At 43.3% G+C, this 23,858-nt stretch overlaps 5 protein-coding genes across 5 annotated transcripts in view; 2 read left to right on the top strand and 3 right to left on the bottom strand.

Moving 5' to 3' along the window:
• Positions 1-1,400: 1,400 nt before the first annotated feature.
• Positions 1,401-5,592, bottom strand: hmgxb4b (HMG box domain containing 4b). The gene is made up of 8 exons (XM_079159760.1): positions 5,464-5,592; positions 4,717-4,809; positions 4,339-4,374; positions 4,015-4,103; positions 3,870-3,926; positions 3,422-3,781; positions 1,784-1,906; positions 1,401-1,692 (listed from the first exon to the last, which is right to left on the bottom strand). Exons 2-8 carry the CDS (start codon positions 4,751-4,753, stop codon positions 1,648-1,650), a joined length of 747 nt encoding a protein of 248 aa, XP_079015886.1. The 5' UTR covers positions 4,754-4,809; positions 5,464-5,592; the 3' UTR covers positions 1,401-1,647.
• A 2,011-nt stretch (positions 5,593-7,603) lies between these two features.
• Positions 7,604-9,955, top strand: hmox1b (heme oxygenase 1b). Its single transcript, XM_079159863.1, has 6 exons — positions 7,604-7,720; positions 7,857-7,910; positions 8,287-8,398; positions 8,528-8,743; positions 8,864-9,136; positions 9,261-9,955. Exons 2-6 carry the CDS (start codon positions 7,864-7,866, stop codon positions 9,450-9,452), a joined length of 840 nt encoding a protein of 279 aa, XP_079015989.1. The 5' UTR covers positions 7,604-7,720; positions 7,857-7,863; the 3' UTR covers positions 9,453-9,955.
• Positions 9,956-9,962: 7 nt separating this feature from the next.
• Positions 9,963-12,945, bottom strand: rnf11a (ring finger protein 11a). The gene is made up of 3 exons (XM_079159864.1): positions 12,534-12,945; positions 11,893-12,065; positions 9,963-11,594 (listed from the first exon to the last, which is right to left on the bottom strand). Exons 1-3 carry the CDS (start codon positions 12,630-12,632, stop codon positions 11,423-11,425), a joined length of 444 nt encoding a protein of 147 aa, XP_079015990.1. The 5' UTR covers positions 12,633-12,945; the 3' UTR covers positions 9,963-11,422.
• Positions 12,946-13,828: 883 nt separating this feature from the next.
• Positions 13,829-16,307, top strand: LOC306695666 (uncharacterized protein). Its single transcript, XM_079158970.1, has 4 exons — positions 13,829-13,969; positions 14,349-14,516; positions 14,593-14,715; positions 14,813-16,307. The coding sequence occupies exons 1-4, from the start codon at positions 13,967-13,969 to the stop codon at positions 14,879-14,881; spliced, it is 363 nt and encodes a 120-aa protein (XP_079015096.1). The 5' UTR covers positions 13,829-13,966; the 3' UTR covers positions 14,882-16,307.
• Positions 16,308-16,358: 51 nt separating this feature from the next.
• Positions 16,359-23,858, bottom strand: part of nfixa (nuclear factor I/Xa) — a 109,311-nt gene continuing 101,811 nt past the window's right edge. Inside the window, 1 exon segment of the mRNA XM_079159336.1 lies at positions 16,359-21,148. Coding sequence (XP_079015462.1) covers positions 21,134-21,148 — 15 coding nt within the window. The 3' untranslated portion in view covers positions 16,359-21,133.

The raw sequence follows: 23,858 nt of genomic DNA, 5'->3' as shown, positions 1-23,858 counted from the left end.
AGACTCGCAGTCTTAGGGAGGTAACCGGCTCACCCCTCCCAATTCTGAACGCATGCCCACATGAATGCACTCAGAAGTATATATTTTTTTTCTTTCCGCTTACACAACTGGTTTCTTTTGTCCGCGGGCTGCCAAGCATTCCAAGCTGGGGTGGAGGTGGTGCATCCCGGGGCACATGTGAATCATTCTACCTTACTTTTATCCACCACACCCAGGTGGTGTCAAAACACATGGACGACTGTCAAATAAGCATGAACTTCAGGGTTCGAGTCGTCAGGTTAATAACTGGTAAATATTGTGAGACGCTGCAGTCATCAGGGCGAGTTGACGATGTAACGTCTGAATAAATCAACGAGGAACTTCACTCTGCTGCGTTGTGCATCATACGGACGGGGATTCACCAACTAGGGAACAGCAGTTTCACTCGACATAGTGTTTGAAAACCTTAAAGCCTCGAGCTTAGAGCCTGAGACTTTTATATTGTGCTGTATACAAACTAGTTTAAATCCAAAATGTCATCACTTCATCATTTTATCCTCTGGGACGTTTGTGTGAAATTGTCATAATTAGCATATGAATGTTTTGTTAAGTTGAGGTCACAACGACCTTTGACCACCAAATTTGAAGAAATGTCCTCCAGGCGTGAGACGACAGACAGACAACGGCGCAGAGGCAACAAATTTAAAAATGTTGTTGAAATATTACAGCAATTAACGACTGATAACATACCTCATAATAAAATTGTCTTACAATGCGAACCTGTGGTCAATTCATAATTTGTAGCTCAATTGAAATGACTCTCCAGGCATGTATTTAAGTTGCCATGAGTTAATTGGTCACATAAACTTGTTAAAGGGATAATGACTCGGAAGTATGTAGCTACATACACATCATAAGTGCTTGGAAAACTGTAAAAATGCTCATTATGTTTAAATCTTTTGATTTGGGAATCAACTTGATTACTTTTTCACTACCAAACGTTTCTGACCTTTTCCTCTTGACCCCAGTTGGTGAACATAAAACCTGAGCTGAATAGCTAGGACATATGGCATTTGATCGACTACAATATTTAAATAATGTTCTTGTTATTTAATTCTATAAGGCTAGACTGCATGTGAAAAACAACAGGGACTAATTGTGAAGCAATTGTGGCACAGCGCCATCTCCTGGAACGTCAAAGTCGATTCAGTCGTGTTGCTCAATGTCACCAGACTTGACGGAAATGTGTGCCGTGTCCTTTATATCGGTAGATAGTCATAGCTTAAAAAACTAAAATGAATTTACAGTCATTTTATTTAGTTTTAATATTTTATTTTTAGTAATTAAACAGATATGAAATGTTTCAACTCCACTGTAAAGCAGAAGAAAAAAACCATTGACACTTTGAATGTGTCCAGTGACAAAGACTGATGTATCTAGTCAGTAAAATGTTAGATAATTCAATCTTTACACACCTCTTTTAATCAAACAACAAATAAAAGAAAGTATCCCGACATATTAAAGTAAACTTGCATGATTGTGATATCACTCAAATCATTTCTACAGTGCAAACAAATGTTCTTGTACAACAAAACAGATTCAAGATGTACTTCCCAAGTGTAAATGTCTTTCAGTATCAGAATGTGCCGTCAGCGGGGTCATCATCACTCACAGCCCGGGCATCAGATAGGAAATGTTTTCCAGAGTGGAGGGCTTAAAAACAACAAAGATAATATAACGTTACATTCGTAGAGTGTTAAGAGTATATGGCGAGTATTCACTGTTAAGCGGCTGCATCTCTCACCAGTGTGTGCTGAGTGCAGCTCTGCAGCTCTGGTATCTGTGCGGTGAGGCAGAGGAGAGGAGCCAGAGCACACAGCAGAGAGTCCAAGAGCAGAGACACGCTGCTCGACATGCTCACCGCTTTCTGCAGAGAGAGGAAGAAAAGCAATCAACTCTTAAAGCAGTGCATGGTTGTTTAATGGAGGATAAATTAAACCCACACTTCTTAATCTTGTAGTAATTTTTACCTCGTAATATTTCACATCTCCAATGAATATATAAAAAAGGAGGAAGGGTCATTACCTCACTGAACTCACGTTGCGTTTAATTGGAACAGATCATCTCTGTTACCATCACACTGTGATGATATTTAACAATATTCAGGAGGGCCAACATTGGCCAGCTCTCTATTATTGTCAGGCGGTGTTGCCAAAGGCTACATTTTTAACTTTACGCCTCTATAAATCTGGACCTTTATACCAGTATCTGTCACTTTGTCTGTCAATGAACTAAGTTAGCATTTGCACTTTGTTTAGCTAAACGTTAGCCGGCAATATCTCTGTTGAGACGTCCCACATTTAAATCGAAGACGAAGCCGTTAACGTTGGTCAGAAATACTTAAATAAAATAAACAGACAGGGAGCTGCAGTGTTGGTCAGTGACAGCAAATTGAACAGCCTCTCTAGCTTAATCGCTACCATGACTTATGTGTAAGCAGCTAATAATGTAGGCTAGATGACTAGTATGTAAGTCACTGAGGCAAACTGCAGGCTTTGTAACATACATTCAAGTCCTATATTAACCTATCTGGAACAGGCCATAACACTGAGTCCAACCAGTTATAATCCTGCCCTGTGAAATAATGTGTCATGATTTGAGCAATATGCAGCTGCTGGACAGACCCATGATCTGTTTAGAGACTAATTATATTAAAAATATGGATTATGCAATTATGAAGGTGCAGCCCTGTTATTATCCTTGTCAGTGTTTCATAAAATGAGGGTACGAGTACCTCCAGGGGTACTTTGGAGTACTGCAGCAGGTATGTGAGATATAAGTTATAAAATATCAGTCAGGCATGATTCCTAAAGAAAGTTATGCAATAATAAGTTCAACTAGAATTCCCGCCTCGCGGTTGTATGCCTCCACCAACCAGTTTACATCCATGTATGTGCAAAAGGTCATCACTTCATCATTTTTATCCTCAAAGAAATTTGTGTGAAATTGTTATCATTAGCATATGAATTCTTGAGTTATGGCTAAAAATGTGTTTTGAGGTCACAGTGACCTTTGACCTCCACAATCTAATCAGCTCAACCTCGAGTGCAGGTGGACATTTGTGGAGATTCCCTCCAGGCCTGATTGCGTTCCTACAAAACACAATGCCACAGCGCTCGCTGTCTCAGAGACATAATTAAAAACTGTAAGTTCAACAAACCACATTTTATATTTAGTATTCCTATTTTCGATGAAATCATTAGCTGCCACAACAATCACAAGTACATTTATAATGTAATATGGCACTTCAAAGAGGGTACATAACTGAAAAAAAAGTTTGGCAAACAGTGATCCATTTAGTAAGCTCATGATATCAAAGAAAAGGTTTCCCAGAGCAGTAAGTAATAGAAAACATTGTTTTTCCTACACTGAATCTACTCACATTGGTCTCCTGAAGATGGTGTCCAATCAGGGACAAGGATTCTCCCAACAGGTGGAGGTGAGCTGCAGCACTGACAGGATCCCGGTCAGATGTGGATCTGAGAGTGTCCCAGGCTGAACTGCACACAGAACTAATAGGACCGCAGGTGTCAGCCACGGGGCTGGACACCACGGATTTAACCACAGAGCTCTCTGCAAAAGCAGCGGCCGTCACTGAACTAGGAACGGGCCTGACGGGACAAGGCCCGTGGCTTACTGGAGTGGCAGGAGGGGTGATGATGGTCCTGGCTCCAGGACAGTCGGCCATGTTGTGCTGGTTATCTGAGTACACCCAGTACTCCAACATGGAGCTTGGACTTGCCTGGGAGGAACAAAAAAGGTAGACAAATGATAAAGAGTAGAAGTGAAAGTAGAAATGAACTGAACTGAGCAACATGGAGGATAGCTACCTGCTCAAAGCTGTCCTCTGCTGTGCAACATGAACGCAACAACTTGTCTTGGGTATCCTGGAAGAGACAGTTTACACATAAATCATGAGTAAGTATGGAGGGGATGAAATGACAGACATATAGCTAATTGTATCTGTTCCCGTACCTCTTCTCCTCCTCTTGCTTCCCATCGGCCTTGTGGCACACAGACTGGATAAGCAGGGACGAGGCCAGAGGACTCAGCTTCACCATCACCTGCAACATGTCATGTATTCACGTATAACAACAGATGCTGTTGACCATATCATATCACATCATCATACAGAGTGCCCTTCCTGCATCTTTAGATCGCATTGTGTTCATATGATTGGTCATGACTGTATTACAGCCATGATGGATTTGTGAGAGTTCTAAAACTAAAACTTCTTCAGCATCTACAGAGCTGACGCATGGTGAATGAATGCACACAGTTACCTGAAAGGCACCTTACCAGAGGGTTTCCTTTCCCCGTTGAGCAGGCCTTCTGCTTCCTGAAAGAAAAAAACAATAAGCTATCACACATATAACATCCAAAAATAACAACTTTAAGGAACAGTTGCCACAATAAAGTACGGTTCAGAGTTCAAATATCTGCAGTTACAGGATACACCTCGGACACTGCAACACAACGTAGCACACTATTTATACCAGTGTATCAATAACATAACAACCTAGAGACTATATCAGAATATATATAACATGCATTATTTGTCACACCCCTAATCCCAACTGTTACTCTGCTGCAGATGAAAGATCCGTTGAGAAACTTAATTTCTCTAAAGTACCACCAACTACCAGTGCAGGCCCAGGGTCCACCTCTTGGTGCTACATTCCTCAAAATCCAGATCTGGCTCCTCCACTTCCATCTTTTAAGTCTTTTCTCGGACCCTTTCCTCTCTCTCTCTGGCTGCTTCTCTGCACACTGTAGGATGAGATGGACAACGATTGAACGGCAGTAATATTAAAGTATGAGCCCCATTTGTGATTGAAATGAAGAATAAAGTGCATTTAACAGAAATAACTCAGTATGGGTTATGTGTCTTCATCTGTGGATGAGCAGTTATCTACTGCAACTGTAGATAATGCTAGATGTGTGTGTGCTACAAGTAGGGCAGTGAAGTAATTATTAACGTTAACCTCTATTTTCAAACGACCCGACATGACTATGGTAACTCATGGTAAGCGAAATAAAGGGAGCTAGATTATTTTAGGTACTAATACTGACTGTAGGTCTGGTACCTTGTAGGTGTTATCACTAAACAAGCAAAACAGCTGACGGTTACCCATCTAACGCTGCAGGGCTTCAATGTCGGCTCTCTGATTAAATATGTCTGCGCCAACTGGTTGAGCCAGTTTATGTCGTGTTACAAGAGATTTAAAACAAACTAAGTCTGTGAGATGAGGACAAGCTGTAATTTAACGAGTTACGTGTCACTGTATTACAAATTAGAAGTCGACGGTGACGTTATGGCTACTAACTAACGTTCATTTAGGGAAACTTTTCTGCACGACACATCCGGGTTTTGTCGACTGCAAACAACAAGCAAGCAGGTGGCTAACAACCTAAAAAAACAACCTTGAATTCGGGTCTTCTTTTATGTCGAAAGCCACGGGTACACTCTGTGTCGACTTTATGTGGGTCACAATGTGAACCATAATCAGAAGAGAGCGGAAAATAAAGTGCTGACTCACGTTTAGCGTTCGCCTCCGTCTCTCTGCTGATTCATGTTAAGACTGTGAATGGAGGTCAACGGATTTAATAGATGACTAATTAGTGGGCGTCCCGCTGCAGCTGGCTGTGCAGAAGGACGTTCGTCTGCAGTTATTTATCTCCTTCTTACATAACATTATACTCTCAAAATATGTATGTGATATTTGTAGTTTGGGCTCAATACATATTTACATCAATTTAATTTAAAATAAAACATTTGATATCAGAATCAGAATCAGAACATACAAGGAATTTGACATGACGGAAAGGTGCTTAACATTTAACAATCAACAACAATCAGTGCAAGTAGAAACATATTACAATTTACAGGGGGTTATAAAATAAAGTAAGATATAAAATAAAGTGAAACATAGAATAAGGATGAAATATAAAATAAAGTGCACAAACGAACCGATAACAGGACTATAAACAACGAACAGATAACAGGACTATAAACAAGTAAGATGTGTAGTGTAAAAGTGTCGAGTGAAATAGAAGGGATCGAAGGGATGCAGGGGAGTGACCGGTAGGAATGTTTCCTGGGGATGACAGTCAGTGGGGGTCCCGGGCTTTAATGAGCCCGACTGCGGAAGGGAAGAAGCTGTTCATGTGTCGGGAGGTCTTGGTCCTGATGGACCTCAGCCTCCTGCCAGATGGGAGTGGCACAAACAGTTTTTGTCCAGGGTGAGAGGGGTCGGCTACAATCTTTCTTGCTCGCTTTAGGGTCCTTGAAGCGAACAAGTCCTGGAGGGATGACAGATTGCAGCCAATCACCCTCTCAGCAGAGCGGATGATGCGCTGTAGCCTGCCCTTGTCCTTGGCAGTGGCTGCAGCGTACCAGACCGTGATGGAGGAGCAGAGGATGGACTCAATGATGGGCCTTTACTTAATGGTCGTAATTACACTTCATGGCCGAACGTATGATGATTAGGTTGCAGCATCCAGCGACATATTTTATTGTCAAAATTAACTCCAAAAGTTCAATTTAAAAGTATTACTAAAGACTACTTTATTCATGGTCTCAATTGCTACACTAGCCTATATCCAGGGCTGCCCTATAAATATAATAGTCACCGTGTCCATTCAGTTTCTCAGCTTGTAGTGAGTTGATACAAATCATTTGTGTGGAAAGGTTCCATTGAACAGACTTGATGGCCGTCATCAGCTGGATTTCCGGGCTTCACAGTCTGTGCAACATATGACACCTCCTCCACCCTCAACTCTAAAAGTGCTCTTGAGCTCAAAGAGAGGTAAAGCAATGATTTGAGTTTGTTGTGAAATATTTGAAAGCACCAGCACAACAATCTGACCCCAACCAACATAAAAACAGTATTTACAAAAAATATGATATGAATTCAAATTGGGTTAAATTGTCATCAATACAACTTAAACTACAACCGTTAAAAATAATATATATATATATATATTAATACTGTATATATATGGACAAAATCATAGAAAGCAGCATGTTTTACCACATATTTTAATAGAATTGCAGCAGCCTCTTCTGCTTGACATTGCACTGCTCATATCTATTAACGTGGTTGAACTTGTTTTTGACGAACTGAAAAACTGTTGGTCCTGATACAATCATGTGATTGTTTCTTCACTCGGGAACATTAGTCACTGTTTCAACACTTCCTTTCTCTGGCTTCAGGAATTCACACAGTCATGTTTAGAGTCGGCTCCTCCTCTCGTCCGATCCAACTTTAGGAGCTCCAAAGCTGCACCGTCATGTTTAGCACCCAGCCCTCCTCTCTCTGAGATTTAGGGCATTGCTGACACGTCCTCGCTCATGCTAAGTCCCGTAGTTCCTCCCTCACAACTTTTCCAAGTTGTTCTCGAAGTTGCTGCGTCATGTTAACTCACAGTCCCTCCCTCTGTTTTTGCTGAAGTTGCCATATCATGTTAAGCTGATGTTTTGTGACACCGAGTTCCTGTTTTCATTCAGCTGCTGGAGGGAGGAGACTGAGGAGGAGGAGACTGAGGAGGATCATATAAAAAAGGGAGACGACTGTCGGCTCACAGAGCACAAGCTTTACTGCGCATCCAGAGAGAAAACAGAGAATCACTGTGGACATAGTCAACAAACTACCAGACCTACACAACTTCATCCCAACTGGTGAGTATAACACATTATCTACGGTGCTGTTTTTTTTATTTCCATAACCTCTTGCTGACAATGTGAATGTTGGTGATCATGTTGGAAGTTTGCCTTCAAAAGCACTTTTCTGACATCTCAATGTTTTTTTTCTCAGGGCCACAATGGAGACAGAGAAGACTCAGACAGCAGCAGAGCAGATGACTGACAGGTGATTTTTTTATTTTTATTTTATTTTATTTTGCACCTCACATTTCACCCACGGGCATTGCCTTGTTCATCCTTGAAATGCTCCGAGATTATTGCGTTCAACCTGTACGTTTCCTAAAAAAACGTACACAGACTTTGATTCTTATCTGCATTAGCGCTGCAGCATCCAAACGTAGGTTTCTAGTACAGCGCGTGCCCACTTTCTGTCCGTGCTTGTTAAGTCTTATCATCTGTACGTTGCCTCCGTTAGACAAACATTTATAGGTGCAGTGTTTCACACGATGTACATCTTCTGTACTTTGGAGTCCCACGTTTGCTTTTTATGTTAATCTCATGCCTTCCTCTCTTACCTTTTGCCCGTTTTTTTCTTTTTGCAGTGATCTGTCAGAACAAATCAAAAAGGTGACCAAGGACAGTCACGTCAGGGCAGAAAACACAGAGCTGATGCTGAGCTTCCAGAGGGGACAAGTCACCCTTCAGCAGTTTAAGGTAACACAAAAACTCAATTTTTTTTTTTTTTTTTTGGATGATCTCACTTTCGTTCATACATTTTTGTATTGGCTACTGTGATGTCTTTGTCTTGACACCACCTCTCCTCCTCCTCCTCCTCTTCTTCAGCTCCTCCTGTGCTCACTGTATGAAGTCTACAAGGCCTTGGAGGAGGAGATGGACAGGAACTCCAACCACCCCGGTGTCGCTCCCATTTACTTCCCGGCTGAACTGGCCAGACTGGAGGCCATCGAGAAAGACCTGGAATACTTCTACGGCCAGGACTGGAGAGAGAAGGTTGTTGTCCCGGCTGCCACTAAAAGATACTGCCACAGACTCAGACAAGTATGTTTCATAATAGTATGACACTTACATTTAGCTACATATATATTACACAATTGTTTCTTTACTGTTTGATACTAAAATAATCTTCTTTCCTGCTTTTTTTTTTTCTTTTTCTCCCAGATCGGTAAAGAAAACCCTGAATTTCTGATTGCCCATGCGTACACTCGCTACCTAGGTGACCTGTCTGGTGGGCAGGTCCTGAGTCGAATCGCCCAGAAGTCCATGGGGCTGCCGGGCAGCGAGGGTCTGTCGTTCTTCGCCTTCCCTGGTGTGTCCAGCCCCAACCTCTTCAAACGGCTGTATCGCAGCCGGATGAACAGCGTGGAGCTGACGGAGGAGGAGAGGAACGGCGTGCTGGAGGAGGCTGTCAGAGCGTTCGAGTTAAACATTCAGGTACAGAGCGGGGGGGGGGACCGAGACCGAAATGTCACCGTCAACTAGAGTAGACTTTGCTCTTCAAACTGTTTTTAAGCCAGAAGCAGCTGATGGACGTTCTTGCCCTTTTCTTTTCACACAGGTCTTTGATGATTTGCAGAAGATGCTGCAGAGTGTCCCTGAGAACCAGCTGCAGACATCTAGAACACACTCCACACCGATGAAGATACTCCAGATGCCCGGAGCCATCATGCAATCATCCCCGCTGCTCAGGACGCTGCTGGGACTCTTTGTGGCTCTGGCCACAGTCAGTATAGGCATCTATGCTTTTTAGAGACGATACACAACAATGAATACTGTGTGGTTGTGTTTTTTTTTTTGTTGCCGTTACTGTAAATACTTGTAAATGACTAAATACTGTTTTGTAATTAAACTGGGAACCTTATTATCAAGGTTTGAAGTAAATTTGATTTTCTGACTAACACTGTTATCCAGTGTGCATTAAAATGTGCAATAAAGTGAGCTTTTAATACTTTAAATATGTGACCTTTTTAGTAAAAAAATATTTTGTTGAAAAAGTACTTCTTCTTCTTCCTCGTGCAGCTTTATGAAGTGTGTGTCTGTGCTTTAGTTAGTGCTGCTCATGCACACTGCTGTGTTTACTGCTGATGTTCAGGGAGCAGCTGGTTGACTTTTGCACTCATGTTTGGAGCCCGCTGCTCATTCGGCCTTATTATAGTTCCTCTTTAAACACTGGGAAGAATTCCCTCGCCACAGAATTGCACATTTAATAAACAACTGCTGGTAAAACACACACAATAAAAAGACAACACACTGTGTAAAATCTGGTGTCCACTTTTATTGTGGTTTCAGGATTTTCCCTCAAATCTGCCAACGGTGGCATACATTATAAATTAAAACACAAACTGATTGTTAACAGCAGCCAGAGTCTGGCTAAATGTCTGGCCTAATTCATAGTGACACAAATCAGAACAGTGCTGGTATCCATTTGCCCCGAGAGGACAACTAAAAGAAAAGGAAAAAGTGGTGTCACAAAGGATTGTACTTCACAGGAATTGGCTTTCCTCAACCTCAAAAGGCACAGCAGAGTAAATCAGACATGTCCACTTATTGTCACGTGTACTGTTCGGATCTTTAAAAGCTGAAACAATGCTTTACATTCAAGACACATTCCTTTCTACTGCTGTAGCTCCTCTTTCAGACTTTTACTTGTTTGTACTACACGTTACACAGTATCAAGAGAGTGCACGTCTAATACCAAAAGATGAAAGTGTTTTTGTTTGACCAGACACAGGCGCTCTGGATCACTTGCTGTAAGACGGCCGTCACCACAGAACAAACCCCAACAGCTTGGAACTAGAAAAAGAGAAGGAACTACACCGAGGCTTACAACTGACATGCCGATCTCTACCCGCCGTCTGCTCAAAACACACACACACACACATATATCAAAACACACAATCATCTACGGAGTCTACAGGCTACAGATGAGGAGTACCCCAGGGTGCACACACAGCATATCTTGTCTTTGTAAATGTCACTGGCAGTAAACAATGAAAAGGACACGCTTAGGACTGATGCTTAAAACAGAACAGAGCACAAACTCAAGGCAAAGCTAAGGAGATGATCCATATTGTGGGAAGGCAAAAAACAACAACAAAGAAAACAGATCCACATTTAGAAAAGCAGCTTCAACAGGAAAAACAGTACAGACAACCGTAGTCAAATAAAATCGATCTAAAAAGGACACCATTCTATCTCTTGGCGCTGTAGACGATGATGATTGCATATCAGTAGAGAGGCCTGTGTTTTTGTGACAATCAAAGGCCACATGTTCTTTAAAAACTTCACTGGACCGAGACAAATTTCCTGCATTTTCTCCATTGGTATTACATATTGCACAATGAGTCTAGAAAGGGGAAGTAAATCACAATGGTGACATGCGTCTAACTACCGTAAAAATATCACAAATTAAAATAGACTGTCAGTCGTACAAAAAGTGACATATACTTTGCAGTAATATTTTCGCTACGTGTACAGCTTTCCATATTCTTCATCTAGCTTGATTTGGCACGTCGTCCTACTGTTAAAGGCAAAGAGTTTCCCAAAGCCCAAACAGGTGCATATCAGACTGTAGGGCACAGTTATCAACCCCCCCCCCCCCTCCCTCCAAACGTCTGCATAGTGCCACATCACCTCGGCTACCTGTTTGTACAGCTAGGACAGTTTTCGGCTAAAAAAGGTGCGGTTACTTTTAGGCGGGAGCAGCCGTCGCGGGGCTGCTCAGTTGGTTTCGTAAGAGGACAGCAGGGCCGCGTCGACCGGCTCCATGCAGGAGGGGCAGGTGAAGGAGCGCATCAGCCAGGAGTCGATGCAGTCCACGTGGTAGATGTGAAGACAGGGCAAGAACCGAATGGGGTCGCCGTACTCAAAGTCCATCATGCAGATCACACACCTGGAGGAGACAGAAAACAGAGTTGTGCGCTTGTGCCACTGTACTAATCTACATTGCAAGTCCACTGCTGTGCATCTTCTTTGTTGTATAAAGTATTGTTATTCATTTTATTCACTCAATAGGACAGGATCCCATCCTGTTCAAAGGCTAAGAGCACCGCTTTAAATTAAAAAGGGTACAAAAATGAGCCCAGTCCATTGTGTTCGATCAAAACAACAACAACAACAACAACAACAACAACAACAACAACAACAACAACAACAAGAGAAGAATGTAAAAAAAGAAAAGAAAGACTCACTCTTTAACTTTCTTGTCAGAGGGGTCGGAGCCCAGGTCGAAGACGCCTTTGGGCAGGTGGTGGATGAGACCGATTCGCTGGGCAATGCGGACCTGCTCCTCCTCGGTCAGCTGGTAAGCCAGGCGACTCTCCCCCGGGGTGGGGTGGTACACTGGCATAGGCTGGGTGTGCTCCTGGAGAGGAAGCAACAGAAGACAACATGTATGAAGCAAGTGTACTTGAAGGAAGGAGTTTAGACTTTGCACTACAGCCTGACTGATACTAGTATTTTGAGGCTGATATAGAAGTCACCAGACATTGTGATGCTTCTGTCAAACCCAGGAGAACGGCCATCGTACAGGTAGCGATGGATAAAATAAAAGCACTGCTTGTATTTTAATTTATAGCTTATATGACGTCAGCATTGTGGACAGTTAGTTTTGTATTTACAACACACCGACTATTGTACCATATCGAATTTACCAATGATATTAGGGACGTCCCCCATCCCAAGTTAAAATATACTGTATGTTGCAAAATAGATATACATAAACAAGGGTAAACAGGGCCCATGTTTTAAGATACCAAAGTTGACCTTAATTACCGAGGTGACCTGATCTGAAATCACCGGAGTGTATTTAACTTGAGCCCCAGAAGCTCACCTGGTAGGGCGGCGGAGGCTCTCCGGGCAGACTGCCACCCTCGGACTCGTTCAACAGCGACTGGTCGTCCGCACCTTGTGAAAACAGGCAGTTCCCCATTGAACCGAGACCACCATGAGAGTGTCAACGTCGCTATGAGGCTGACAGACACTTTAGCAAGCGTCAACTGGAGCTAAGCTATCCGGCTAACGTTGCAACGAGTTGTCTCGACGTTAGCTTAGCTAGCGGTTAGCTGATAGTTTGTTGTCATTCCGCGAGGAGCTCGAAGGAGTGGAATCAACGCTCAATGTTGAGCGATACGGTTATACTATTGGTGACAAGGAGCTCAACAGTCACAGCAAAGTGTTTGTCGCGTGTCTGGTTGCGTTTTACCTTCTTGTGTTTACAAAAAAAACACAAACCGGAATGACGTCATCAGGAAATTTGCAAAGCTTGCAAAATACAACACTTCCGCCTTCAATCACACGCTCCTCGGACATTCAGAATAAAAGCGGATACGTTTTAAAAAAAAATGGTATCACTATAATTTAATATGTAATAACAACACCAATGGACAAATTATGAGACATTGGTTGCAAATATGTAGTTTTATAATTCTGTAGCATTTACACAAAACCCTACAGAATACCTCAAAGAAAGATAGAAAGGTTCTATTTTCTTAAAGGGATAGTTCACTCTGAATCAAAAATACATATTTTACCTCTTACCTGTAGTGCTATTTATCAATCTACATTGTCTTGTTGTGAGTTGCAGAGTGTTGAAGATATTGGCCATAGAGGTGTCTGCCTTCTCTCCAATATAATGGGACTACACAGCAGGGCTATTCTGCTTTACTAATTTGTGTGTATATTAACGATAGGTTTCTGTAGTGATCAGGACATATCTACTTTTAACTGAGCTCTGTGATGACTCTCCAACAAGGTATGTTCAAACAGTTGTTCAGGCCTAGGGGTCTGATCCCTTGGGCCTGTGCCCTATTGGCCTCCTCAGCACAGATTTCTTCTCCATATTGTACCTATAACACCAGCTGGATGGCATTGTAAAACCTCTCTTTGATTGTTGAAACACACATTAATTGTCACTAAGATGCACCCCCTCTACCCAAGGGGGAATCTAGTTCCAGTTCTCCATTCACAGATACACATTACATGACAGATGGAAGAGCGGGATGCCGATGCGTTTACCTTTTACTCTGAAGTTTGCTATTGCCGGATGTACTGATGATGCTGGGAGAGGAACACACGTGATATGTTGTTCACAGCGGATTGCCATGCAGTCTATTCCGCATACGGTGATGTGGATGAGACGAAGTGTCGATGCTGATAAACTTGGTGGAGTGAAACGTACTCTTTTCTTTGTGTCCCGTCCTGCTCCACTCCGGTCCAGGGCTGTTGTTGTCATTTTTTTCAATAATTGAGATTTAAGGACTGAACATGGTAAGAGGAAGAGGCAACGTTATAATATATATATATTACTTTATAATATATAATATTTTCAAATTGTACTGTTAGGGCTATAAAATGACGAGCTGCTCAAACTAAACTGAATGTATACATTTTATGACTACAAATACAATCCAGTCATGTTTGTTTGGCATCCTGGCTCTGATCCCGTAGCGCACACACCTGCACAGAGGAGGAGGTTAGTGAGTTGAGAATAGCAGGTATCTCCTGACTACAGTCACATATATATATAACAGCCGTAGAGGGTAATGTGGTCAGAGGACTGGATCTTTGTGTCCTGTGAAACAAGGCCTGGATTGGATACAAAGTGTGACTTTGGCTGTCTCTGATATCGGTCTCTTCACACATTTAGGCCACCGTTCCTTCACCACCACAACCACCAACACCTCCTAAATCCTCTGGGAACCAGCCTCGTAGTATTCGTCCTCCACCGCGCCCTGGGCATGCTGCGCTACCATTTTCCCCCAACCTTCCGGTCCAAGAGACGAGTCCCTCACAAATGACTGTACATGGTGCAGAGGTGAGTGTCTCCCTCCACAATCTGTCTACAATCTTATGTTGGTGTGAGGCTCACTGTGAAGTCTCCCAACATCCAGGATGCAGCGCAGCTCCTAGTTGAAAATGGCCCTCAGTCTCCTCCTACAGAAGGACAAGAAGACGGTCCGTCTGGTGGTAAAGAGAATAACCGACCAGTGCAGGAAACTGACCCTGCACCGCAGGTAGATTACCTTCAAGTACATACTCACTTTCTATGTCACGTATAAAACACAAGAAATAAATGAGCTTTGTATTTTTTTATTCTCTTTCTGTTCCAAGATGACTGAGCAGCAAGGGGAAAAAGCCAATCAGACGGACCAGGCCGACGAGGACCAATATACTCTTTAGTTACTTAAAAACAAGGATCTACATTCGCCAGTACTAGAAAAGGCTGTTCTGAACTGCACTGAAACACTGTTACATGGTACACTTGACTGAGCACATCGCTTTATGTTCAGGCCAAAGATGTTTGAATGTTCCCTAAGCTGAATTGATAATGTAGTGCTTTGCTTTTTGTAAATGCCAATTCTAGTTATATACCTTTATTGTGCCTTTGAGAAACTCTAAAGCCTTAAAATATATGTTTTAGTGACGTAATCCTAAAAATCTAAAATGAGCTATTTGCAAAGAACCCCTAAAACTATTCACTATAAGGGCTGGGTAAAAGCACTTTGAGCGTATATTGTTGCAGCTATTTATTACCTCGAGGTCAGATTCCTCATAATTAGGAGCGCTACTCAGACAGTGAAAAGAGTTCTATATCCTGTTTCTGTCGTCTTTACAGCCTGAGCTACAAACTGGGGAGAAAACGGAGAGTTTAAAAGACACTGGGCATTTACCCGGGACGGATATGCTTTGTTAAAGGTGCAATATACGAGATTACGGCTCTCAGCTAACAGTTCTAACACAAGCCCCCCAGGAAGGGCGCTGGGCTTTGAAGCTAACTCTACATAGTGGCCAAACCTCTGGGTCCGTCGCGTGATGTCATGGCCCAAAAATAATTTTTACGTTGGCATAGAGGCGAATGTAACTCGGCGTGAGGTGAACACGTAACCGTGCTTATTTTATCCATTAGTCCCCAAAAGTTGTAAATAACATACTGGCCAAATCCAGGGTTCTTTTTTTTTTCTTTGTTCACGTGAACGAGGCTGAATCCCGTATGTTGCACCTTTTTATGGTAAATGTAGGATCAAGCGTTTTTGGAGTTTGACCTATACCTCTCTATTTAAGTCTTATTTTAAGTTCCCCACTGGTATGGAATTGTGTGCAATACTAAACTGTGGGAATACTTCTTTATTCACAGTATATTCCCAAACCTTAAGAGCACTTGAATTGAATATATACTGTAGTTGCATTGCTTTTGATTTTTTTTGTATTATTTAAATGTGTAGTTGTTGTTCAAATGATTATTTGGAGCTAATTTAGTTTCTGTCACGTTCCAAAGTGTTCCATGAGTTACACTCAGTCCTGCTTTGAACTCTCACAATTTCTTCCATCGAGGAGAGCTTGAATACTTTGCTGTTAAGGCTTTACAATCCCTATATGAAGGATGTAACAGTGTACAGCTGAGATAGCTTAGCTAAATGCTAATGTCCGCATGCTCACAATGACAATAATAACACGGTGAAGTATAATGTTCACCATCTCAGTTTAGTGTGCTTTAGTGAACATTTGCTTATCAGTCAACAATCCCACATAATGTAACCGTTTATAATAACGCTGCACTTGTTACATGAAGTCTACTGGCATTAGCTTATTGCTACATTGTGCAGCTAAAGAGACATTTATTTCGTCCGTGTAAATAAAGACATGGCACACAGCAAGATGGTACAGTCAAGAACATCCTTTTTTATTCAATCAGGTGCTGCTCTTCTCAAACTGTGTTTTTCTTCTTATGGAAAAGAAACTGTAATTAACACATGCATTTCACCTAGAGCTCTGGGGGTGTTCTCACAAAGAAGTGGTGCTGCACTGAGGGCGTTAGACAGAGGCGTAGCAGAGCTGGGGGTCAGGAGGCCTATGGGTGCTGCCTATTACACCGATAACCATACACGCTTAAGAAGATAAAGGAACAAAATGAACAACAGAACAAAGACACGGAGCAGTCCAGCATGAGGTGGTCGGAGGAGACTAATGGAGGGACTCAAATATCTGAGGCATCAGGTTCACGCTGGCCTTTTTATCGATCTGGTTGGTGCGTTCTAAGTGGATAATACTGCTGGGCCGCGAACAATAATACTTCACTTTATAAGATTGGTTTGAATGGATGTGGATATGTCCTGGAAATGCCCCCCCCTCCCCCTCTTTCAGCCTCGTGCAGGACAAGTCCGGTTATAAGGTGCTTGTAGCTTTCATTTACAGTCCAAAGGCATCCTCGAAGAGAGCCTAAACGACAGCATACCCTGATAGAAAATATTAAAATAAATCCAAATTAAAAGGAAATCAAAAGAAAAAAGGAGGAGGGGGAATAAAACAAAGCCCAAAAAAAATAAATAGCTAAAACAGAAGAGCAAGCTCTTATCCTAGTCAAAGCAGGCCCCTTTCCAACATCCTGAAGCAGCTCTGGACCCTGTCCGTCTAAACCTCCTCAACCCGAACCCCGGTCGTCCTTTTCCTAACCCACCCAAGGACACCCCCAAAAGCCCGTCAGCGTAATTTGTTCACTTACATTAGCTGTTGAATGGAGAAGCTGAAGAAGATGGGTATGGTAATACAATGTGAAGCATACAGACAATAATAACATGTGAGCTAACTGCATTCTGCTCAGACAAAAGTTTTTTCGGCAATCATTTTTTTTTGAGAGAGGGAGAGACGAGAGAGAGAGAGAGAGAGAGAGAGAGGGGGGGAGAGAGAGGGAGATAGAGAGTGACGGACACACAGTTACAGACTACTCCAGTGTCTAAGAGAAAACAGACAGCGGAGACAGAGGGGAAGAAAAAAGCAAGAGCTGAACGAGAACAAGTTTTTTTGCCTTTTCAAAAAGTTTTTTTTTTTTTGTCATTTATCAATAAAAAGTAAAGAACTAATTCACACCAGTTTCCTTTTGTACTAGATATATACACATACATATGTGTATATATATATACATACGGCTTTGAAAAGGAAGAGAGGATATAGGGGCGGTACAATGGAGGGGAATCATTTCGAAGGCGGGAGTCGTCCCTGAGCGCTGACCTTCAGCCTCCTCGCGGCACTCAGGGGCAACCGGTTACCTCGAGCCGTTTCGAAATAGAGAAAAAGAAAAGGGGGGGGGGGGGGCGATCTGGATTACAAAATGGAGTCTGTGAACAAAAGGCACTTTTAAGGGACAACCTTTAACTGCTGGGAAACTATACACTACAGCACAAGCACTATAAGAGTCATTTACAGAGGAGGGGGGGTGGGACAGGGGAGAGGCTCACCTTGCTGCCTGTTTCACAAATGGATTCTCTCTAATTTTTCCAGATTTTGAAGCTACTTTTTTTACATTTTCCATTAACCCCATTTCTTCTTCTGCCATCCGTGCAGGATACAAAACGTCTAACCTATTTCTCTTTCCATGGCATGATGGGTCTCAACACAACCTGCTGGACTCTGTCCAGCTCTGGAGTCAGAGACGTGATCGTGGGAATAAAAGAGGTCTGGATGTGAAGCACCTCCCGCGGTACGGGGAGGAACTCGTCGTGTATTTATGCCAATGTATGAGATAAAAATGAGTTGCATTGGGAGGGTTGATTTTTATTTTTTTGCTGGTGAGTTTCAGGCAGAGCACGGGTCAGTTTTTCTCTAAAAGTTGAACCAAAATGCCTTTTGTGTCACAACCTTAAGGAATAGGAACCTCTCCCCCCACTCTATACAAATAGAAGAAGAATAAAAATAGAGAGAGAGGAATAATGCTGTTTCCTAAATGGTCTGTTACTTTTGTTCATTACCATTCATGTACAATAGTTCTGAATGTACTTTATAGTGTTAAAGCACCAGATTTTATCTGATAGAGAATTTTTTCCCCCCAAAGTTGTGTATAATTATTTTTTTTTCTTCAGCCCTCCCACATTTTTATAAACAATTGATTACACATAAAACATAAAAAAAAGAGACAAAGGAAATAAAAACAAATACCCCCAACTTACAAAGACTAGGATTTTTCATGGCCCCCTGGTTTAGAGTCCCGGAGCTTACGGACTTGAAACAAATACATTTTTTTTCTCTTTTCTCTTAGCTTTCTTAAAAATCTCTAACAGACAAACACAATGATCTACCCAATGCATTGCACGTGGCTCAATCGACACATATTTTTCAATAATAATACTTTCCATCAAAAAACAAACACTTTTTTTTTTTCTTCAAACCTACTGTCGATTTTTTTTGACATGTTCATCTAGTCGTTATGATGCTGCGCTGCAGGTGGCGATGGCGTGTGTCGTTTGATTCGCACTGGTAAGCTGACGTTACTGAAACGGGTTGTGTGTGTGTGTGTGAGGGGGGGGGGGGGGGGGGGGGGGTGGAGAGAGAGTTCAGAAAATAACTAGACTGCCAACCAGCTCATGTGGTAAAAGTTAAAAAGGAGCATATATCATAAATATATATGTATAAGATCTCTCTCTCTGTCTTTACAAAAACAAAAAGGTTTGCAGTCCTCTATAAAGATCTGTCCTCGGCCAATGGTTTCCACAAGCACCAAGGCTACCATTCCCCGTAGCTTTAGCTTATATGTGGGAAGAGAACCTGAAGTCACGTTTATTACTAATTGCATGAAGGGAATACAGAGGCACTTTCATATATTGTTATAGTCTTGATATATGGTTTTAGTACATAGAGCTAATGTTACTAGAGCGGCTGAGCACCACGTCTCAGCCCTGTTTACTATCCCTGCAAAATAGAACCAACAGCGAGGCAGTCCAGTTATTTTGTGAGGTCGGCTTTTGTTGGATTGTGTCATGGTGAGAACGATACCGATCGCAAATTTCGATGTGAACATTGACGTAGAAAACAAAATATATATCTCAAATTATAAAAGACAAATCTTAAGTGAATGAAAAACCATTAACAAAGGCAGTCTGGAGAACCAAATATAAAGGCTTCCCTTTAATATTCTATGTCAGGTTGTTGGTGTTAGCGTGCATTATATACGTGCGTCTGTGTGTGTGTGTGTGTGTGTGTAGTCTGGGTTTTAAGGGATACAAGGTGAAGCAATACATGGGCTGCATGTGATGAGCTGGTGTTACTGCGCTGTCCATACGCGAGAGATTTGAGAAACTGCTGTCACTGATTCGCTGAAATCCGATACTTAACGTATTACTGCAAACTACTGAAAAATAGAAAGTGTTATGACATGCAAGAGAAGGTTAAAACAATCCAGGTGAGACAAAAACCAAATCTGGCAAAAAATGAAGGAAAAAAAAAGGGAACTCGCAAGAAAAACACCTACAAACAAAATGAAAGCCAATAATATGAAGCCGATGCTGCGTGTGCATTGCTGTAAATCAAATTCCATGTTAATGAATAATAAGAAGATAGTCTGTATGTGCTGTCTGCAAGCGTGCACGTGTGTGTGCGCGTGCTGCGTGTTTCAGGCCCTAGACTTGACCGTTAGCGCAGCCACATCCCCGCTGTGGCGGCCAGCCTCGACTCGCTTCTCTAATCGCTCATCTGACCATCGATGTGCAATACCGTTCATCCCTTATCAAAAATTAATAGTGCATAGGTGAGGGGGACGAAAGAGCACCTGTAGAGTTAGTGTTATGACCGTCTGTCGCGTGTTCACTCGCTAGCGCTCGCCTCATGGCTATCGCTTCTCCCGCAGCAGGACGCCCTGATACTTTTGACAGGTAAACAAAGACCAGCCACTTAGTGCATATATGTCACACCATCGGATGGTGTCACCGTGGTTGGCCAATCGGAAATTAGAAGAGGCTCAGGGCCGAGCGGATGAAGCGTCGAGAGCGTGGCGACACGCGGGCGCGTGGCTGCGGTTGGCGGTCTGGACCCCGGGCAGCGCTGAGCTCCAGGCGGGGGGGGCGGTCAGATGGGACAGATGCACAGATATGGAGGCGTGCAAATTTGGGCGGCGATCTTTTTCAACGCGCATGTCCAACTTCACCGTTTACCACTACGTTTTTGTTTTTTTTTTTTTTGGGATCTCCCAGCCAATGCATGGAGTTTCATTGTGTAGACATCAAAATGAAAAAAAAAAAAATGAAAAATTATAAAAAAGAAACAACAAATGAATGATTGGTCATTTGTCAGGTTGCCATATTATGTTTCCTTTCTGACGTTTGGTGGTGTGTGTGTGTGTGTGTGTGTGTGTGTGTGAGACAGTTCCTCCTCTTCCTCTTCCTCGCATTCTGAGTCTGTCCACTCAATCTCATTGAAGCCTCCTGCACAAAGGGGGGGTGGGGGGGTGGGGAAGAACGTTCCTGTTCAAATTGTGTTGGATTGGGAGTCCTCTTGGGTTGGTGTGTTTGTTGTTTTTGAGTTCTGTAGTAGTACTTTGAATAGTGTTGGCTAGAGAGAAAGACCTTCTAGTGTCAGCAGTCTGTTCTTAATCAGCGGTGACGCGTTTGTTTGTCAAATTTCCAATTTTCATGACACAATTTTAGCTCTTGATTCAGAGAGGCCTCGTCAGAGGAACCAGGACTGTGGAGAAGAAAAGAAAAGAAGACATTAGGCTTCAAACAGCATCAGCAGATTTCACATTGAAGTTGTTGATATGGACAAAGGAGGGAGACGTAGCAGGACGTAACAGAGTGTGAAAAGGTGTGAGGTATGAACAGCATCTTATGCAGTCAACTTTAAAGCATGGTGTAAATCACATTCCTACACAAAACAATGTTCATTTCTTCATATTTTTCTGGACGATTTTACCTCTTCAGACCTCTAAAAACAACATTTTAAAAACATACTGATTGAACTGCTCACAACCAGGAGGCGATGTCACAAGGTGTGTGATTTGGGAAGCACTTGTATAAATGGTCCTTCCTCCACTAGGTGGCCACCTTCTACTCCCTTTCTCCCACACTTACACCGCTTGCTGAGCTCAGCTGTCCCACACAGGGTTGAAAAAGTTACCACCTCAACTTCACCGCTTGCTGTTTTTTAAGAGGGCTGACTCTGGCATTTCACTCATTAAAACCACTTGTGTTGTTTGGGAGCTACAAATAGCATTAGGGCCGCAGTATTTGTGTCTGACTGAATGGCTTTCCAGTGAGCGAACACGGGGACTAGAACTGCTGTCATGCGCTACCAGTTTACATGTAAGGCGATCCTCCTAATATGTCTCTGCTCTGTGGGCCCCGAGTGGTCTCAGGCTACACTGTAAAGCTATTGAGGGCAGCTACTTCAGGGATCCGGTTTCTCGGTTTGATAAGAGGGCAGAGTGGCGGCTTTGGCACAGGCCGAGCTGTTCTGGCTGCCGCTGACATTCCACAGGGCCTCGGCCCCGGGGAGAGCGGTGGATCACCCCACCTTTAACAGCAAACTCTCTGTTGTCCCCCATTCTAGCAAAGCCGGGGAGAGTTTTCACCCCCCTCGACCTCCCGTCTATCCTCCGCCACCTCTGCCTCCCTCCTTCTTACCCATGATTCTTTGGTGTTTGTAGATAAGTCCTCCTCCTCCTGGCTCCGACTTCCCTTAACCCCCTTCTCTTTTCCTCTCCCTCTCTTACTCCGGCTCTCCCAGTGTAATCCTTGGCAGCGGAAAGTGACCCCCCCCCCCCCCCCCCCCCAACTCAAGTCCAAGTTCAACTGCCTATGACATCATGTCTGGTTGCTGCGGGCAACCAGACAGCCGGGACGTGACTGTGGAGTGCAGCGAGCTTCAACTGACTCTCTCTCTCTCTCTCTCTCTCTCTTTTTTCCCTCTGTTTCTCTCAGTCCCTCCTACTTTTTTTTCTTTTCACACACATCTCCCTCTCTCTTCCTGCATGGCTGAGGTCTCGCCACCAGAGAGCTCCTCAGACCAGGTTTTCTCTGCGTCTTGTCCTGACAGCAGAAGGAAGACTCTCTCCCTCTGTCTTGGCTAGTTGGCTAGCAGGCGGCGAGGCCGGCTGGCAGGGCCATCGTCTGAACCTCTCCATATGCCAGAGAGCAGCAGGATAGGCAGAGACCTCTGTTACTCACTCTGGCTGGTGCTGTTGCTGACCTACTAGGCTCAGCTGACTGGGAGCAAGTTGATACCAGTGCCCAGCTTCTCGCTGTGCGTGCCACACACCCGGCAGAAATGCTCAAAGTGGACATTTGATGAGCAATAGCAGGGTATAATAAGTGTTCTGAGCAGATGTAAGCCGTTGTAAAAGCCCTGTTGTTTTTTAGGGGAGAAAACGAGGGGCAAGAGTTTTGGCACCGAGTTGGAGTGTGTGTGTGAGCATACGCTCTTGCGCACATTTGGATGGTGTTTAGATGTCCCCTCGGTGCCAGGTCTACATCTGTGGGAGAGTGGTGCAGGTGGGGATCTCGAAAATACTAGAGGGAGCAGCAGGAGAGAAAGAGAGGGAGGGAGGGTGGGCTGCTGATGTACGAGGGGAGCGGGGTGGGGTGGGGTGGGGGGGAGCAGAGCAGCCGAGCAGAGCAGCCGAGGAGGAATGCAGATTGTTTCCATGTGGGGTGGGGTGGGGGGGAGCAGAGCAGCCGAGCAGAGCAGCCGAGGAGGAATGCAGATTGTTTCCATGTGTGGGGAGGACAGGAGAGCCGAGTTGGCTGCAGGCAGGTGCGGTTAGCCCCTAATGAGAAAAGTTGTGTTGGTGATGGAGGAGGCCCAAGACACTGCAGCCCAGTGGCAGAGCGCAGCCAAAGCCCGAAACCACAATGTAGCTCACTACTGGCCTCACACGCTGCACTAATACACACTGTGGGGCCGAGCAGAGATAAATCAACGCTGCTGGAGCTGAAACTAACTGGCACTGCTTGCATTCACTGTGGGAAAACTACTGTGGTACAGACACTGTAAACCAATACTGAAACTAAAGGCCTTGATACATGGGAGACACTTTGTGTCAATGCAGGCGGGCGAGTTTGCAAACAATTGATGGGCAAAATCATGTCTATTCCCCTGGTCCATCATAATATTCCTCTGCAATTGTTATATTATTAAGACTATTATTAGGGTGTATGTAGATATAGATATATATATATAGATGGATAGCTAGATAGATGGCAGTGTGGAGTACAGTACAATGTCAACTCAAACAAGCACAACATTTTCACAAAAGATTTTTTCGCATTAAAAAGCTATAAAGGTTAATCTTAACCTTGGAAATAGTTTGACAAAACAATCCCAACTCAAGGTCCACTTGTTTGCTTTTTCTTTGGCTTTCGACCAAAACACACAGTGTTTGCTCAGTTTTCATGGA

The sequence above is a fragment of the Pholis gunnellus genome (genome assembly GCF_910591455.1).
Source record: "Pholis gunnellus genome assembly, chromosome: 5".
NCBI lineage: Eukaryota > Metazoa > Chordata > Actinopteri > Perciformes > Pholidae > Pholis > Pholis gunnellus.
Note: the sequence above shows the minus strand (reverse complement) of the source record. Positions and strands in the feature narration are given on the sequence as shown.

Coding starts and splice junctions, on each gene's coding strand:
- hmgxb4b (XM_079159760.1), bottom strand. CDS start 4,753: ATGGAAGTGGAGGAGCCAGATCTGGATTTTGAGGAAT. Junction 3,782..3,869: donor CAGAGGACAGCTTTGAGCAG/GTAGCTATCCTC, acceptor TGTTCCTCCCAG/GCAAGTCCAAGCTCCATGTT. Junction 1,907..3,421: donor ACCATCTTCAGGAGACCAAT/GTGAGTAGATTC, acceptor CTCTCTCTGCAG/AAAGCGGTGAGCATGTCGAG.
- hmox1b (XM_079159863.1), top strand. CDS start 7,864: ATGGAGACAGAGAAGACTCAGACAGCAGCAGAGCAGATGACTGACAG. Junction 8,744..8,863: donor ACTGCCACAGACTCAGACAA/GTATGTTTCATA, acceptor TTTTTCTCCCAG/ATCGGTAAAGAAAACCCTGA. Junction 9,137..9,260: donor CGTTCGAGTTAAACATTCAG/GTACAGAGCGGG, acceptor CTTTTCACACAG/GTCTTTGATGATTTGCAGAA.
- rnf11a (XM_079159864.1), bottom strand. CDS start 12,632: ATGGGGAACTGCCTGTTTTCACAAGGTGCGGACGACCAGTCGCTGTTG. Junction 12,066..12,533: donor AGCCTCCGCCGCCCTACCAG/GTGAGCTTCTGG, acceptor CTTCCTCTCCAG/GAGCACACCCAGCCTATGCC. Junction 11,595..11,892: donor TCTGACAAGAAAGTTAAAGA/GTGAGTCTTTCT, acceptor TGTCTCCTCCAG/GTGTGTGATCTGCATGATGG.
- LOC306695666 (XM_079158970.1), top strand. Junction 14,517..14,592: donor TGACTGTACATGGTGCAGAG/GTGAGTGTCTCC, acceptor CCCAACATCCAG/GATGCAGCGCAGCTCCTAGT. Junction 14,716..14,812: donor AAACTGACCCTGCACCGCAG/GTAGATTACCTT, acceptor TTCTGTTCCAAG/ATGACTGAGCAGCAAGGGGA.